Source organism: Eptesicus fuscus, chromosome 12 (assembly GCF_027574615.1).
Source record: "Eptesicus fuscus isolate TK198812 chromosome 12, DD_ASM_mEF_20220401, whole genome shotgun sequence".
NCBI classification, from domain to species: domain Eukaryota; kingdom Metazoa; phylum Chordata; class Mammalia; order Chiroptera; family Vespertilionidae; genus Eptesicus; species Eptesicus fuscus.
In genome coordinates this window covers 53,535,802-53,548,982 of record NC_072484.1, presented here as the reverse complement: position 1 = coordinate 53,548,982, position 13,181 = coordinate 53,535,802, and the positions used below count along the sequence as shown (strand labels likewise).

Below are 13,181 nucleotides of genomic sequence, written 5' to 3'. Positions count from 1 at the left end.
TATGAATAAAATATGCACAGAATTATCAATGGCTATAAGGCTACACAGCATGCCTTATTTAACAATTTTTGTTTCTTTACAGATGTGCCAGCCATATATTCTCAAGTTATAAGAATAAAATTATAATAGAACACAACTTGTCAGTAGAGTATAACTGCCACCTTAATTTTTAAACTTTTGTAAGACTAAATATAGTAAGTTCACAAATCAGAAAAACAACACCCTATCATATCATGTATGTATCCCCATTTATTGATTCTCTAACAATCCTGAGAAATTAAGTTAGGGTCTTCTTATGCTAAAATAATAAATAATTTAACACATTCTCCTCAAAGATCAAAAACAAATACACAGTTAACCCTTGACAACCCAGAGGTTAGTGGTCCTGACCCCCCCTCTCCATCCCTCTGCCCACAACAAAAAAATCCACATTTTAACTTTCAATGCCCCCAAAGCATAGTTGTCCCTGGGCACCTACAGGGGATTGGTTCTAGGACCCCTTACAAATACCAAAATCTGGGGATGCTCAAGTCCCCTCTATAGTATGGCCTAGATCAATGCACACAGTTGGCCCCCCGCATCCACGATTCCCAACCACAGATCAGAAATACTGTTTTTGATCTGCACTTGGTTGAACCTGTAGATGTGAAACCGAAAGGGCTGACTATATATTTATTAGAAAAAACTGTGTACCAGTGGACCCCTGAAGTTCAAATCTCTGTTGTTCAAGGGTCAACAGTATTTTAAAACTAATGACTATATATAGCTTACATACTCAGTGTCTGAATGCTTTTATGCTTTATTTCTGGTATCTGAAAATGTCCTTTGTATACAGTTAATGCAGTACAATGTTCAAAGTAAAACTTTAATAAAGCAAATTAAAAATGCAAGTGCCTTGGCTGGTGTGGCTGCGATTAGAGCGTCAACCAGTGCACTGAAGGGACATGGGTTCAATTCCCAGTCAAGGACAGGTACCTGGGTTGCAGGTTCGATCCCCGCCTCTCATATTCATGTCTGTTGGTCTGTTTGTCAGTCTCTCTCTCTTTCCCCCACCCTCCCACTCTCTCTAAAAATCAATGGAAAAAATATATCCTTGGGTGAGTCTTAACAACAACAAAAAAAGCACACAAAACTTGCAATAAAAAAAAACAACAAAAACTTAATGACCATAAAAAGCCCCTCATAAAAGTCACTTTAAAAACTTGTCTGCTGCCCTAGCTGGTTTGGCTCAGTGGATAGAGCGTCCAGCTGCGGAATGAAAGGTCCCAGGTTCAATTTCAGTCAAGGGCACATGCCTGGGTTGCTGGCTCGATCCCCAGTAGGGGGAGTGCAGGAGGCAGCCAATCAATGATTCTCTCTCATCACTGATGTTTCCATCTATCTCTCTCTCTCCCCCTTCTCTCTAAAATCAATAAAAACAAACTTGTCTGCTCTTAATCTATTACTGATATTCTCTTACCTTCAGCAATTCCTTGCAGCTGTCAAGCCCAATATCCACAAGAATTCCTTTCACCTTTTTTCGTACCTTCCTGATGTTGTCAAGATTTTCCACAGGAATTTGAAACATTTTTGGAATTTTCCTTAGAAAGAAAGAAAACTGTAATAAGTAACAGGATTGTTAAAACACTGAGAGTAATTTTCAACAAATCATGCTGGGACAACGAGTTATCCACATGCAAAAGAATGAAGTTGCACTTTAAAAAATTTTTTTTAAATATATTTTTATTGATTTCAGAAAGGGAGAAGGAGAGATAGAAACATCAATGATGCGAGAGAATCACTGATAGGCTGCCTCCTGCAAGCCCCTACTGGGGATCGAGCCCACAACCGAAGCATGTACCCTTGACCGGAATCGAACCCGGGACCCTTCAGTCTGCAGGCTGACGCTCTATCCACTGACCCAAACTGGCTAGGGCTGAAGTTGTACTTTTTGCTCACACCATACAAAAAAATCAACTCAAAATGGGTCATACACCTCCACCTAAGAGCTAAAATTTTTTAAACTGTCAGAAATAAACAAGCAGAAATCTTCATGATCTTGGATTTGGCAATGGATTCTTAGATATGACACCAAAAAGCAACAAAAGAAAAACTAGGTAAGTTGGACTTCATGAAAATTTAAAACTTTGGTGCTTCAGCCCTGCCAGTAAGGCTCCATGGTTGAGTGTCAACTTATGAACCAGGAGGTCATGGTTCGATTCCCAGTCAGGACACATGCCCAGGTTCAGGCTCAATCCCCTAGTAGGGGGCATGCAGGAGGCAGCCAATCAATGATTCTCTTATCATTGATGTGTTTTCTCTCTCTCCCTCTCCCTTTCTCTTCTCTCTAAAATCAATTTAAAAATATATAAATAAATAAAACAAATTTGTGCTTCAAAGGAAACCACGCAAAAAAGCAAAAAGAAAATCCACAAAATGGGAGAAATTTTTACAAATCGTATTTCTGATAAGGAACTTATACCCAGACTATAAAAAGAACTCTGATAACTCAATAATTAAATCAATATACAAACTTAAAAATGGGCAAAGGACCTAAAGAAGCAGCTACTATACAAATGGCCGTTAAGCACATGAAAAGATGCTAAACAGTCACGTGGAAATGCAAATGGAACCACAATGAGATACTTCTTTATACCTATTAGGAAGGCTGTAATTTTGAAAACAGAAAGGAACAAGTGTCGGCAAGGATGTAGGGAAACTGATTTCTCCTACACCACTGGCAATAAAATGGTACAGCCAGTTTGGAGGTCTAGCAGTTCCTCAAAGGATTAAATACACAAGCACCATATGAGCCAGCAATTCCATCAAAGAGAAATGCAAAACATGCATCCAAACAAGAACTGCAAGAATGTTCACAGTAACACTATTTTTTTTAACAAATTTTTTCTTTTTTTTATTGTCTAAAATTTTACATATGTCTCTTTTTTCCCCAATTGACACCCCGCCCCCCAGCCATTCCCACCCCAGGCAAGCCACCGCCCCAGTCTCTGTGTCCATTCGTTATGATAATATGCATGCATACAAGTCCTTTGGTTGCTCTCTAACCCCCCTCCCCTACCATTTGTCTCTAGATTGATCTATTCTTGTTCATCAAACTACATTGATCATTATGATATTTATCTTTCTCCAACTGGCTTATTTCACTTAGTATATTTCTCCAACTGGCTTATGTGATCATGTGATATTTATCTTTCTCCAACTGGCTTATTTCGCTTAGTATAATGCTCTCCAGTTCCATCCATGTTGTTGCAAATGATAAAAGTTCCTTCTTTTTTATAGTGGCATAGTATTCCATTGTGTAGATGTACCACAGTTTTTTAATCCACTCATCTGCTGATGGACACTTAGGCTGTTTCCAAATCTTAGCTATGGTAAATTGTGCTGCTATGAACATAGGGGTGAATACATTCTTTCTGATTAGTGTTTCTAATTTCTTGGGATATAGTCCTAGAAGTGGAATTACTGGGTCAAATGGGAGTTCCATTTTTAACTTTTTGAGGAAACTCCATACTGTCTTCCACAGTGGCTGCACCAGTCTGCATTCCCACCAGCGGAATAGCACCATTCTTAATAGCCAAAAAGTAGAAATAACCCATAAGTCCATCAACTGGTGAACAGATTAAAAAAAAAAATGTGGTGCATTCATAAAATGGAATATTATTTGGCCCTAAAAAGAAATGAAGCACTCACTAGGCTACAATGTGGGTGAGCCTTGGGGAACATGATACTCAATGATAGAAGCCAGACACAAAGGATCAAGTGGTCTGATTCCATTTACATGAAATGTTCAGAACAGACAAATTATATATACAAGCAGAAGGTACAACATTGGTTGCCTAGGCTGAGAAAATGAAGGCTGAGGGGAGGCTGAGGAGAACTGGGAGATGATGGCTGAGGGGAACAGTTTCTTTTTGGCATAACAGTGTCCTAAAACTGACTGTGGCGATAGCTGCACAACTCTGCAAATATACTAAAAGCCATTGAATTGTAACCTTTAAATAGGTGAATTGTATGGTATGTAAATTACATCTAAAAAAATCTGTTTTTAAAATATCTGAAAAGACATAAAATTAAAATAAACCCTTGATACTTGACTGGAAAAGAAGGCACAGGTGTGACCATAACTGCTTTTAATATATACATAGATAAAAATAAATGTGTGAACATTCCATAGCTCTGCCCGCTAAAAGAGCCTAGAAGCAGTTTCCCAGCCCAATAGCAGTTTGAGCACTCCTATGACCCAAATCTTAATTTCTAAATACCACTCTCCACTAAAAGGAACCAGGGCTCCTTGGGAAAATGGCTGATTCGAGGGCTGGAACATGGAAAAGACAAGATGCTCCCAGAACACCTTGTGCCAGAAAATAAAGAAGTTGGTCAAAGAATGGTGAGACATATCAAAAGGATTCAAAAGAAGCCAGCCTGAAGTTCTCACAAGCAAAATACGGGACAATCTGGGCATCAAATAAATAATGATAGTAACAGATTATAGCCAGTGCACTAAATTTTCCAAAGATAATGAAAAAGTATCTTCCATTCCACATGCTCTTCTTCAAATATCACTTTGATACTCTTTCCAAAAAGTAAGGGCATCTACGCCCCCACCCCATGAACCTGGGCAAAACTTTATGGTGCCTTACCTAATCAAGAATGGCAGAATTAATGCCACGTGACTTCCAAGGCTACACCATAAAAATGCCACACTGCTGCCTATTCTCTGGGGACCATCATGCTGGAATCCACACACGATGTTGAGAGGAAGCTAAACTACCCCAACAGAGACTACACGGAGATGTTCCATTGTATGTGCAAGTGAAGATGCCACTAAGACCCATCAAGTCAACCCCAGCCTTTGAGTCTTCCCAGACTGAGACCCAGACATTGTGGAACTCCTAATTCAAAGAATTATTGAGGTTTTTAAATAAAATGTTTTATTCTACCAAGTTTTGGGGTAGTTTGGTATACAGCAATAAATAAAACATAACCCACTAGAATATAAACTTAATTCCATGATGTTATAATGAAATAAATTGAAAGCTTGATGAGAAATGGAATATTTACATGGTTTCCAAGCACCTACTCACAAAATACTTAATAATCAAGAAAAAAGATTAATTCACAGAAGTCTGAAAGTTTGCAAACAAACCCAAATTAAGAGACACTGTAAAAAACAACTAACCTATAATACTCAAAAGTGTCCAGATCATACAATATAATACTATTCATAGTAGCCAAAATGTGGAAACAATTCACATGTCCATCAGATGGCCAATGGATAAACAAATGTGGTATATCCATACAGCGGAATGAAAAGCACTATTTGGCAATGAAAAGCACTAGGTACTAATAGATGCTATAATACAAATCAATCTTAAAAGCATAATGCTAAGTGAAAGAGGATGGATACAGAAGTCCTCCTATTGTCTGATTCCGCTCACAGGAAACATCAGAAAAAGACAAATCTACAGAGATCAAGGGTAGCTCAGTGGTTGGCCCCGATGGGAAGAGGTACTGACTGCAAACGTATAGGTTTGGGGTGGGTGGATGCTGGAAATGTTCTAATATTAGATTGTGGTGATGGCTGTACAACTCTGTGAATATATTTAAAAATCACTGAATTATACACTTAAAAAGATCATGAAAGGAAAAACTAAGGAACTATTCCAGATCAAAAGAAACTAGATAACTAAATATAATGTGCAATTCTATCTAGATTCTTTTACTGTAAATATTATTGGAACTGGCAAAACTTCAATGGTGATAATGTATTGATTTCCTGATTTGATGGTTGTTTTCTGGATATGTAGGAGAATGTTATTTGTAGGTAATAGACAATATTTGGGGTAATGTGGCATCTTGTTTGGCAATCTACTTTCAAAAGATGGGGGGAGGGTTTTTTTTTATTGTATTTCCGTAAATCTGAAATTATTTCAAATGAAGTTTTTAAATGTGTAAACTATAAAAGCTAAAAATAAAATCCATAAAATTTGAATTAAAGAAATGTTAGATAATATAATGAATGCCAATTTTTAATTATAGAAAATAACTTTTAAAGATTGACAATATTCACTAGTAGTGAAGGTAAGTAGAAAAATTATAATTTCTATATGTTTAGAGAGAAATTTGGCAGTATCTCCCAAGATTTTAAATGACAATTTCTACAAGTCAGCAATTCCCCTGTGCACCCTTCCTAGGACTCTCCAGAGGAACCAGTTTATACATCTCTCATTGCATTCATCTATGTTGTAATTATCTATTTTCCCTATTAGACTAAGCTTCAGGGCAGGAATCATTTTTTTTTAAAATATATATATCTTATTGATTTTTTACAGAGAGGAAGGGAGAGGGATAGAAAGCTAGAAACATCGATGAGAGAGAAACATCGATCAGCTGCCTCCTGCACACCCCCTACTGGGGATGTGCCCGCAACCAAGGCACATGCCCTTGACCGGAATCGAACCTGGAACCTTTCAGTCCGCAGGCCGACGCTCTATCCACTGAGCCAAACCGGTTTTGGCAGGGAATCATGTTTTATTTGCATGGCTGGGCCTATCACAGAGCATAATACATAGCAAATGTTTATAATAAATTAACAAAAAGGGTAATATAAACGTTAAGAGTCATGAGACATGTGGAAAGGGCTATGGAGGTTCAAAATGGAATGGCTATGGAAGCTTGCAGAGGTGGAGCCCAAGATGTTCCAGGTGAACACATCAGCATCAAAAATGACTGAGGTAAAGGAGGAAAAGTCTGAATATATTCGGCAAAGGTCAATTAAGCCAATGCTGATCAATGTCTCTCTCATCATTGATGTTTCTCTCTTAGAAATCAATAAAAACATACTTTAAAAAAGGTAAATACACTGAATTGGGTTCCAGTCTTCAACAGCATCATCTAACAAAGGAGCTGTCAAGAAACTCATGATGGCTTTCTTTACAAAGCATGTACAAGGTGACTTTCCAGCCACACTGTCTTCTTTAGCCAGAGCAAGGCTCAACAAAAATTTCTATCATATGCTTTCTACTCAATCAGACTTGCTTTCGTTTCCTCCTTAAAATTCCACTATCCTCTGTATACTAAGGAAGTTAAGTTTGTTGCTTGCAAATAAGTCTGGCCTTACCTAGCAAGCACTAATCTTATTACAGGATTCTGAGAAGCATGGAGAACAGGGATTGGTGGACTTGCCTGAGCAGCAGTTTTATAACAGGCTGATTTCATAGGCTGGTTCCTGGAGTTTATTGAAGAATGGCTGACTCAGGAAGAGATACTGAATGAAGCTGTGATTGAGCAAGTTTTAAATAGACTCTACAATAACCTATTCAAGACTTAGGAACAAGGCCAAGGAATTGTGAGTCTTCTGTTTTATATTTGGAGAATAGTCCCAGCCAATGTGGCTCAGTGATTGAGCATCAACCTATGAACCAAGAGGTCATGGTTTGATTCCTGGTCAGGGCACAAGCCCGGGTTTGGGGCTCGATCCCCAGTAGGGGGCATGCAAGAATAGCTGATTGATGATTCTCATCATTGATGTTTCTACCTCTCTCTCCCTTCCTCTCTGAAATCAATATATATATGTATGTGTGTGTGTGTGTGTGTGTATATATATATATATATATATATATATTCACAAAGGTTCATCTACTGTTGATGTTTTTTAAAAATTTGAATAGTAAATTTTTTAAAATATATATTTTTATTATTTCAAAGAAAGGAGACAGAAAAATAGAAACCTCAATGATGAGAGAGAATTGTTGATTGGCTGCCCCCTCCACACCCGCCACTGGGGATTGGGGCAACCTGGGTATGTGCCCGACCACACCAGCTTGAGACCTAATAGGAAGTGTCCCCATTCCCTCATTGTTATTGATTCCCCCAAAACAAGCATTAAAAAAACTTTCCCTTTTGTCCTGACCGGTTTGGCTCAGTGGATAGAGCGTCGGCCTGCGGACTCAAGGGTCCGGTCCCGGGTTCAATTCCAGTCAAGGGCATGTACCTTGGTTGCGGGCACATACCCAGTAGGGAGTGTGCAGGAGGCAGCTGATCGATGTTTCTCTCTATCCTTCTCCCTTACTCTCTGTAAAAAAATCAATAAAATATATATTTTTAAAAACTTTCCCTTTTTAGCAGTTTGCTAACTGTTTAAGGGTAACAAAAAAACAAAAAAAATAGGTAAATTATAAAAGTTTCATAACCTTTCAAGAGACCTGTTCTATTGCTGCCAATCACTTTGGGGAAAAGAAGCTGAGTTTTACCATAATTTTTCATTCCAAAATACTATACTTTTTATCCATTCCAAGATGCAAGATTCAATACAAAATGTCTAGTGGATTAACCAGGAAAGAAAGTGTTTGTTGTTTTCCTATTTATAGATCCTCTAATGATGCTGTTCTCCATATATCTTAGTACTCAGTTAAATCTGTACATCTGTAAAAAAAATGTGTATTAGGAAACCACAGGCTAATGCAGCTGCACTAATCTATCTCAGTTCACACTAAATTAATTTTAATTTCATAGTGTGGTAAACATGGACCTACCAAAATGTCCACTGATATGTACCAGAAACTGTTATTTCCCAAAGAGGCACTTAAAGGGTTTTCCTTTGTTGTTTAGTACCATGACCATTTAAAAATATTGCATTATGTAAAAAAATACACTCTAAAACATAAAGTCAATCAGATAATAAATACCTTTTAAGAGACATAACTTTCGTTTGAGTTCCTGTGAAATCTAACTTCTAAAAGAATTTCACTTGAGAGGCAACACAGCACAATGATCTCACCAGCAAGGATTCTGGAGCCACTCTGCTCCAGTTCCAATCAACTCCACAGTTTACTAGTTGTGCAATCTTTCCCATATTACTTAACCCCTGGGCCTCAGTTGCCTACCTGTGAAACAGGGAAAGTGCAACCTACTCCATGAAGGAGTTGTGAGGATGCATTAATACAAGAAAAGCACTTAGAATAAGTGCTTTTCATAGCAAACTAAATCCGAATTTAGTTTGCTATGAACCTAATTCCAAAAATCGAAATGAATATCAGAAGCATTGGAATAAGGGGCTTAAAAAAAAAAAAATGCCCTAGGCCTAGCCGGTTTGGCTCAGAGGATGGAGGATCCACCTGCAGATCGAAAGGTCTGTGATTGGTTCCAGTCAAGGGCAAGTACCTCCGTTGGGGGCTTGATCCTGGTCTCAGTCAGGGCAGCAACCAACTGATGTGTCTCTCTCACACTGATGTTTCTCCCTGTCTCTTCCCCTCCTTTCCACTCTCCCTAAAATCAACAGAAAAATATCCTCGGTGAGGATTAACAAAAACAAGAACACAGGCTCAACAAAGTCCCCGCTCCAAACGAAATAAAGTTTGTTCACTATTTGGCCAACTCTCCAGGCGCAGCTCTAAGTTATGATACATTACTTGACTCCAACCAGAGATGAACACGCACTTTCCACGACCCTGTTTTTATGTGAGATTCTCTCTCCCACAAACGCTCTCCACACCAACGCCTACCTAGACTCCAAGCCCTACTTTTTGATAAAAACTGCATACCTTCCTATCACAGCGAGTTTTAATAGCATGCAGGCAAGTCTCTCATTCAAATGCAAAAAAAAAAAAAAAAGTTAAAATATGTAATAATTTCCCATTATGCAACTGGGCACTATTTGAACTGGCAGTTAAAATCTCGGACATTCCAAAGCCAAATGTTAGCAGAAATTTTGCAAACAATCTACGTCAACGCAGTCGGTACCGGCATATGAAAAGTTAAAATTTTAATGTTAACACCTGCATGTAAGTCATCAATATTCACATCAAACCATCAAAGGTGAGGAAACGGGGATTCGCCGTCAACTGTGGTTCACACAGCCCTTTTCTTCTGCGGTAAAAATACCACAGGGCAGGCTAAGGAGCGACCCCGCATCTTCATGGCCCACGTTCGCGGTCACTCAAGGCTGGTCCGGGGCCAGTCTGAGAAGAACCGGGACTGCGCGGGGTGCGCTTTGCAGGGGCCGCCCTACCACCCCCACATCCCCGGGCCGTCCCCCTCCCCCTTCTCCGTCCCCCACCCCCGCCCACGGTCCCCCAGTCCCAGCCCTTCGTCTCCCGCCCTGGCCTCGCGGCCCCCGCCCCGCCCCGCGGCGACCACCCCGGTCCCACGTGACATGGAGGGACGACCGGCACCGTTCGGGCCGCGAACCCGCTGCCCGAAGAACGCCGCGGGATTCGTGAGGCGGCCGTGGGTGTGGGCGGGACGGGGCGGAGCCGCCGCCGGGACTTCGCGGGCCCGGTCGGGGGCGTCGTCGCGGGGCCGGGTCGGGGGCGTACCTACCGCTGGGCGCCGGGAGCGCCGCCGCGTCCGCTGCCGCCTCTCGCCGCCGCCTCTCGCCGCGCCCCGCCCCGCCGGGGCCCACGCCCGCCTCCGCCCCGCGCGGCGGGACCCCCGCCTCGGCGCGCGCACACCCCCGCGCGACCCTGTCCCCTCCTCCCAGCTCGGCCAGAAAGAGAAAATGGCGCTCGATTTGCCTCCGGAAATGACGCATGCACTCATTTGCATGTCGGTGCAGTCAGCCAATGGGATGAGAGGGTGCGTGGGACCCCTGGGCCGGGCCTCACAGACCCCTTGGGGACCTTGCCTAAAGCTGGACTGGAGCTTCTGGGGTGGGAGTGGTGGTGTCCTGCAGGAGCCCCCTACCTTGACACCCCTTCTGCCACAGTGGACTGGCCTGCTAGTCCCTTACCAGCATCTGTGCAAACTCTCGTGAGAGTTTGAGTGGATAATGACGTCATTGAAGGGGTGGGGCAATTGTGTCATCAACCACGTGGCCAATCACGTGAGCTCACCATATCTTTGACCTCATTTGCATGGAATGGGGATGGAGCTAGTAGCTTCAGCAGGAATGGGTAGCCCCGCCCACATATCAGAGCCAATAGGAAACTAGCTATGAAGAGCACCCTGCCCTGCCATTGGACAGTAGAACTTGGGCTATCAGAACTTTTACAAGTATGCCCTTGATTGGCACATCTTGGTGAACTGACTGGATAGGGTCTCCTGACTATTCTAAAAAAATTTGTCACACCTTTTCTTGAGAATTCTGATTTTTAAGTTAGAGCCACTGTATGTTTTGTAGGTTAATTACATACATTTGTAAAAACTCCTAAATGGCCTTAAAATTCACTTTGCCCAGATTTATTAAATACTGTGAAGCAATAATATATTTTTCAAAATGAATGAAAACATGGAGTAGGAGCTTTCAAAATGGCTTTGGGTCTTCTTTGAGTCAAGCGCCCTCGGGGAGCTTGCAGTTTAATGAAGCCAGGTGTGTATATAAACACCTACTTTTATTTATTGGGTCTCTGTCCTAGTCGCGCTCCCTAATGACTATTCCAGACCTTTCCCACTTCATTGAAGCTCCCTGGCAACACCACCCTTCCTCAACTTCCTTTTCAGCGGAAGGTCATGTGTCCTCCTACTTCTTCCAGAACACCAAGACCATCAGATTTGGTGTTTTCAACCTCCCAACTCCTACATGCACACCTCTTTCCTCAACAACCATCCTTAGAGCTAGTTTCAGAGGATATTTCTGCCCGCATGAGTGGGCTGATCCATCCATTGTTGGACCTTGTCTGTCTGCCCTGCTGGCACCTCATTGTCGAGTCATCCCATGGTCCTCCCCTCCCCCACCTCTACTGGTTGGTACCTTCTTCTCAGTTTTAGCCTAGAGACTAAAAACGTAACAGGCACTCAATAAATGTCTGACTTATCATAATTGAAGGACAGCTTACTTTTTTAAAATTTATGAATTGTGATTTAATTTGATAATGAATTACAGGGAATGGGTACAATATCCCCATATGTATCTCTGAGAATTTATGGGTGTGATGGAAAGTAAAGTCAAAGCCTTCCAGTCCATCATAACCCAATGAGAGCACTGTATCACACCTCTCCAAAGATCATCTCTGCTCCCTCCACTCTTCAATCTGGTGTTCTCTCACCCCCACTCTTACCACTCTACAGAAATGCTTGGTCACCAGTCAACTACCTGTTGAACAGATTTTGTTCCTCATCTATTTGTAACCCCCTCTCCCTTTCCTGAAGTCCTCACCTCCCTGACAGCTCCTAAGCATGCCCTTTAATCTTCTCCAACCTCTCTGATTGTTCCTTGCATCTTCATCAGCTTTCCTCATACTATCCTGGAATGCTGGTCTCCAGGGTCCTGCCCACTTTTGTTCATTTTTCAACCACATTCATTACCTGCATCCCTTGTGCCAGGGACTATACTGGGTATTGAAAAATCCCATGCCTTTCATTTATTACTCTACATCATAACTGCAGATTCAAACTTCATTATTTCAATTCCAACTCAATATATCCACCTCTTCCCTAAGTTTTTATTATTTTTTTAGCTGCCAATTGGGCAGCTCCACTTGGGTGTCTCACAGTTACCCCAAATTAAAAATGTTCAAAACTGAACCCATCATCCCCTCTTCAACTGCCTCTTTTACAATAAACGGTGTGCTTACCTATTCTTTATTTTCCCCATTTCCAATTCTCCAATTTTACACCCTAAATATTTCTCAAATCCGTCCCCTCAACTTTAGTCCTAGTACCATGTGCACATGCAGGTCACTTCCTAGCTGGAACACCAACACAAGCACCTACCTACCTTACTTTCAGTGTTGGTGCCTCAGTTGCCGTCTCCAGGCAGCCATCTTGGTGATCTAGCTAAATCGACACCAGACCCTGTCATTCCCCTTCTTACCTTCAGCCACCCAAAATCCCCCACAGGATCAAGCTCAGAGGGTCAGTATGGCATACAAGCTCTCCAAGATTGACCAGTCTCAGCCCATCTGCCATTCCTGCAAACACCACAGTGTTGGTTCATTGAATGTCTTCCCTCCCCACTACCTGAATTAATTTCTATTCCATTGCCATTCAAGGCTGAGTTCTGTGGGCCTCTCTTCCAAAGAGATCTCCTTGACCACCACCACACATACAAACATGACACAATGTAGTGGGTACTTCTTGACATTCCCAAAACATTGTGTTTTTCATTACACTCACTGCATTGTTTTATCTTTATCTGCTCATGTGTTTCCCTCAGGGCGTACTACACCAACAGGGACCATGTCTTCTTATTCATCATGTCTCCCTGATGCCTAGGATACTTTAATGTGAATAAATTATAAATG

General features: G+C 41.5%; 1 protein-coding gene across 1 annotated transcript in view; it reads right to left on the bottom strand.

Annotated features, from left to right (window-relative positions):
• The window catches only part of ADNP2 (ADNP homeobox 2), a 28,069-nt gene extending 17,601 nt beyond the window's left edge, over nucleotides 1-10,468 (bottom strand). Inside the window, exons 1-2 of the mRNA XM_054724189.1 lie at nucleotides 10,321-10,468; nucleotides 1,460-1,580 (exon numbers count right to left, since the gene is read on the bottom strand). Of these exons, the coding sequence (XP_054580164.1) occupies nucleotides 1,460-1,567 (108 nt within the window). The 5' untranslated portion in view covers nucleotides 1,568-1,580; nucleotides 10,321-10,468. The remainder of the gene's footprint in view (nucleotides 1-1,459; nucleotides 1,581-10,320) is intronic.
• Between the last annotated feature and the right edge of the window lie 2,713 nt (nucleotides 10,469-13,181).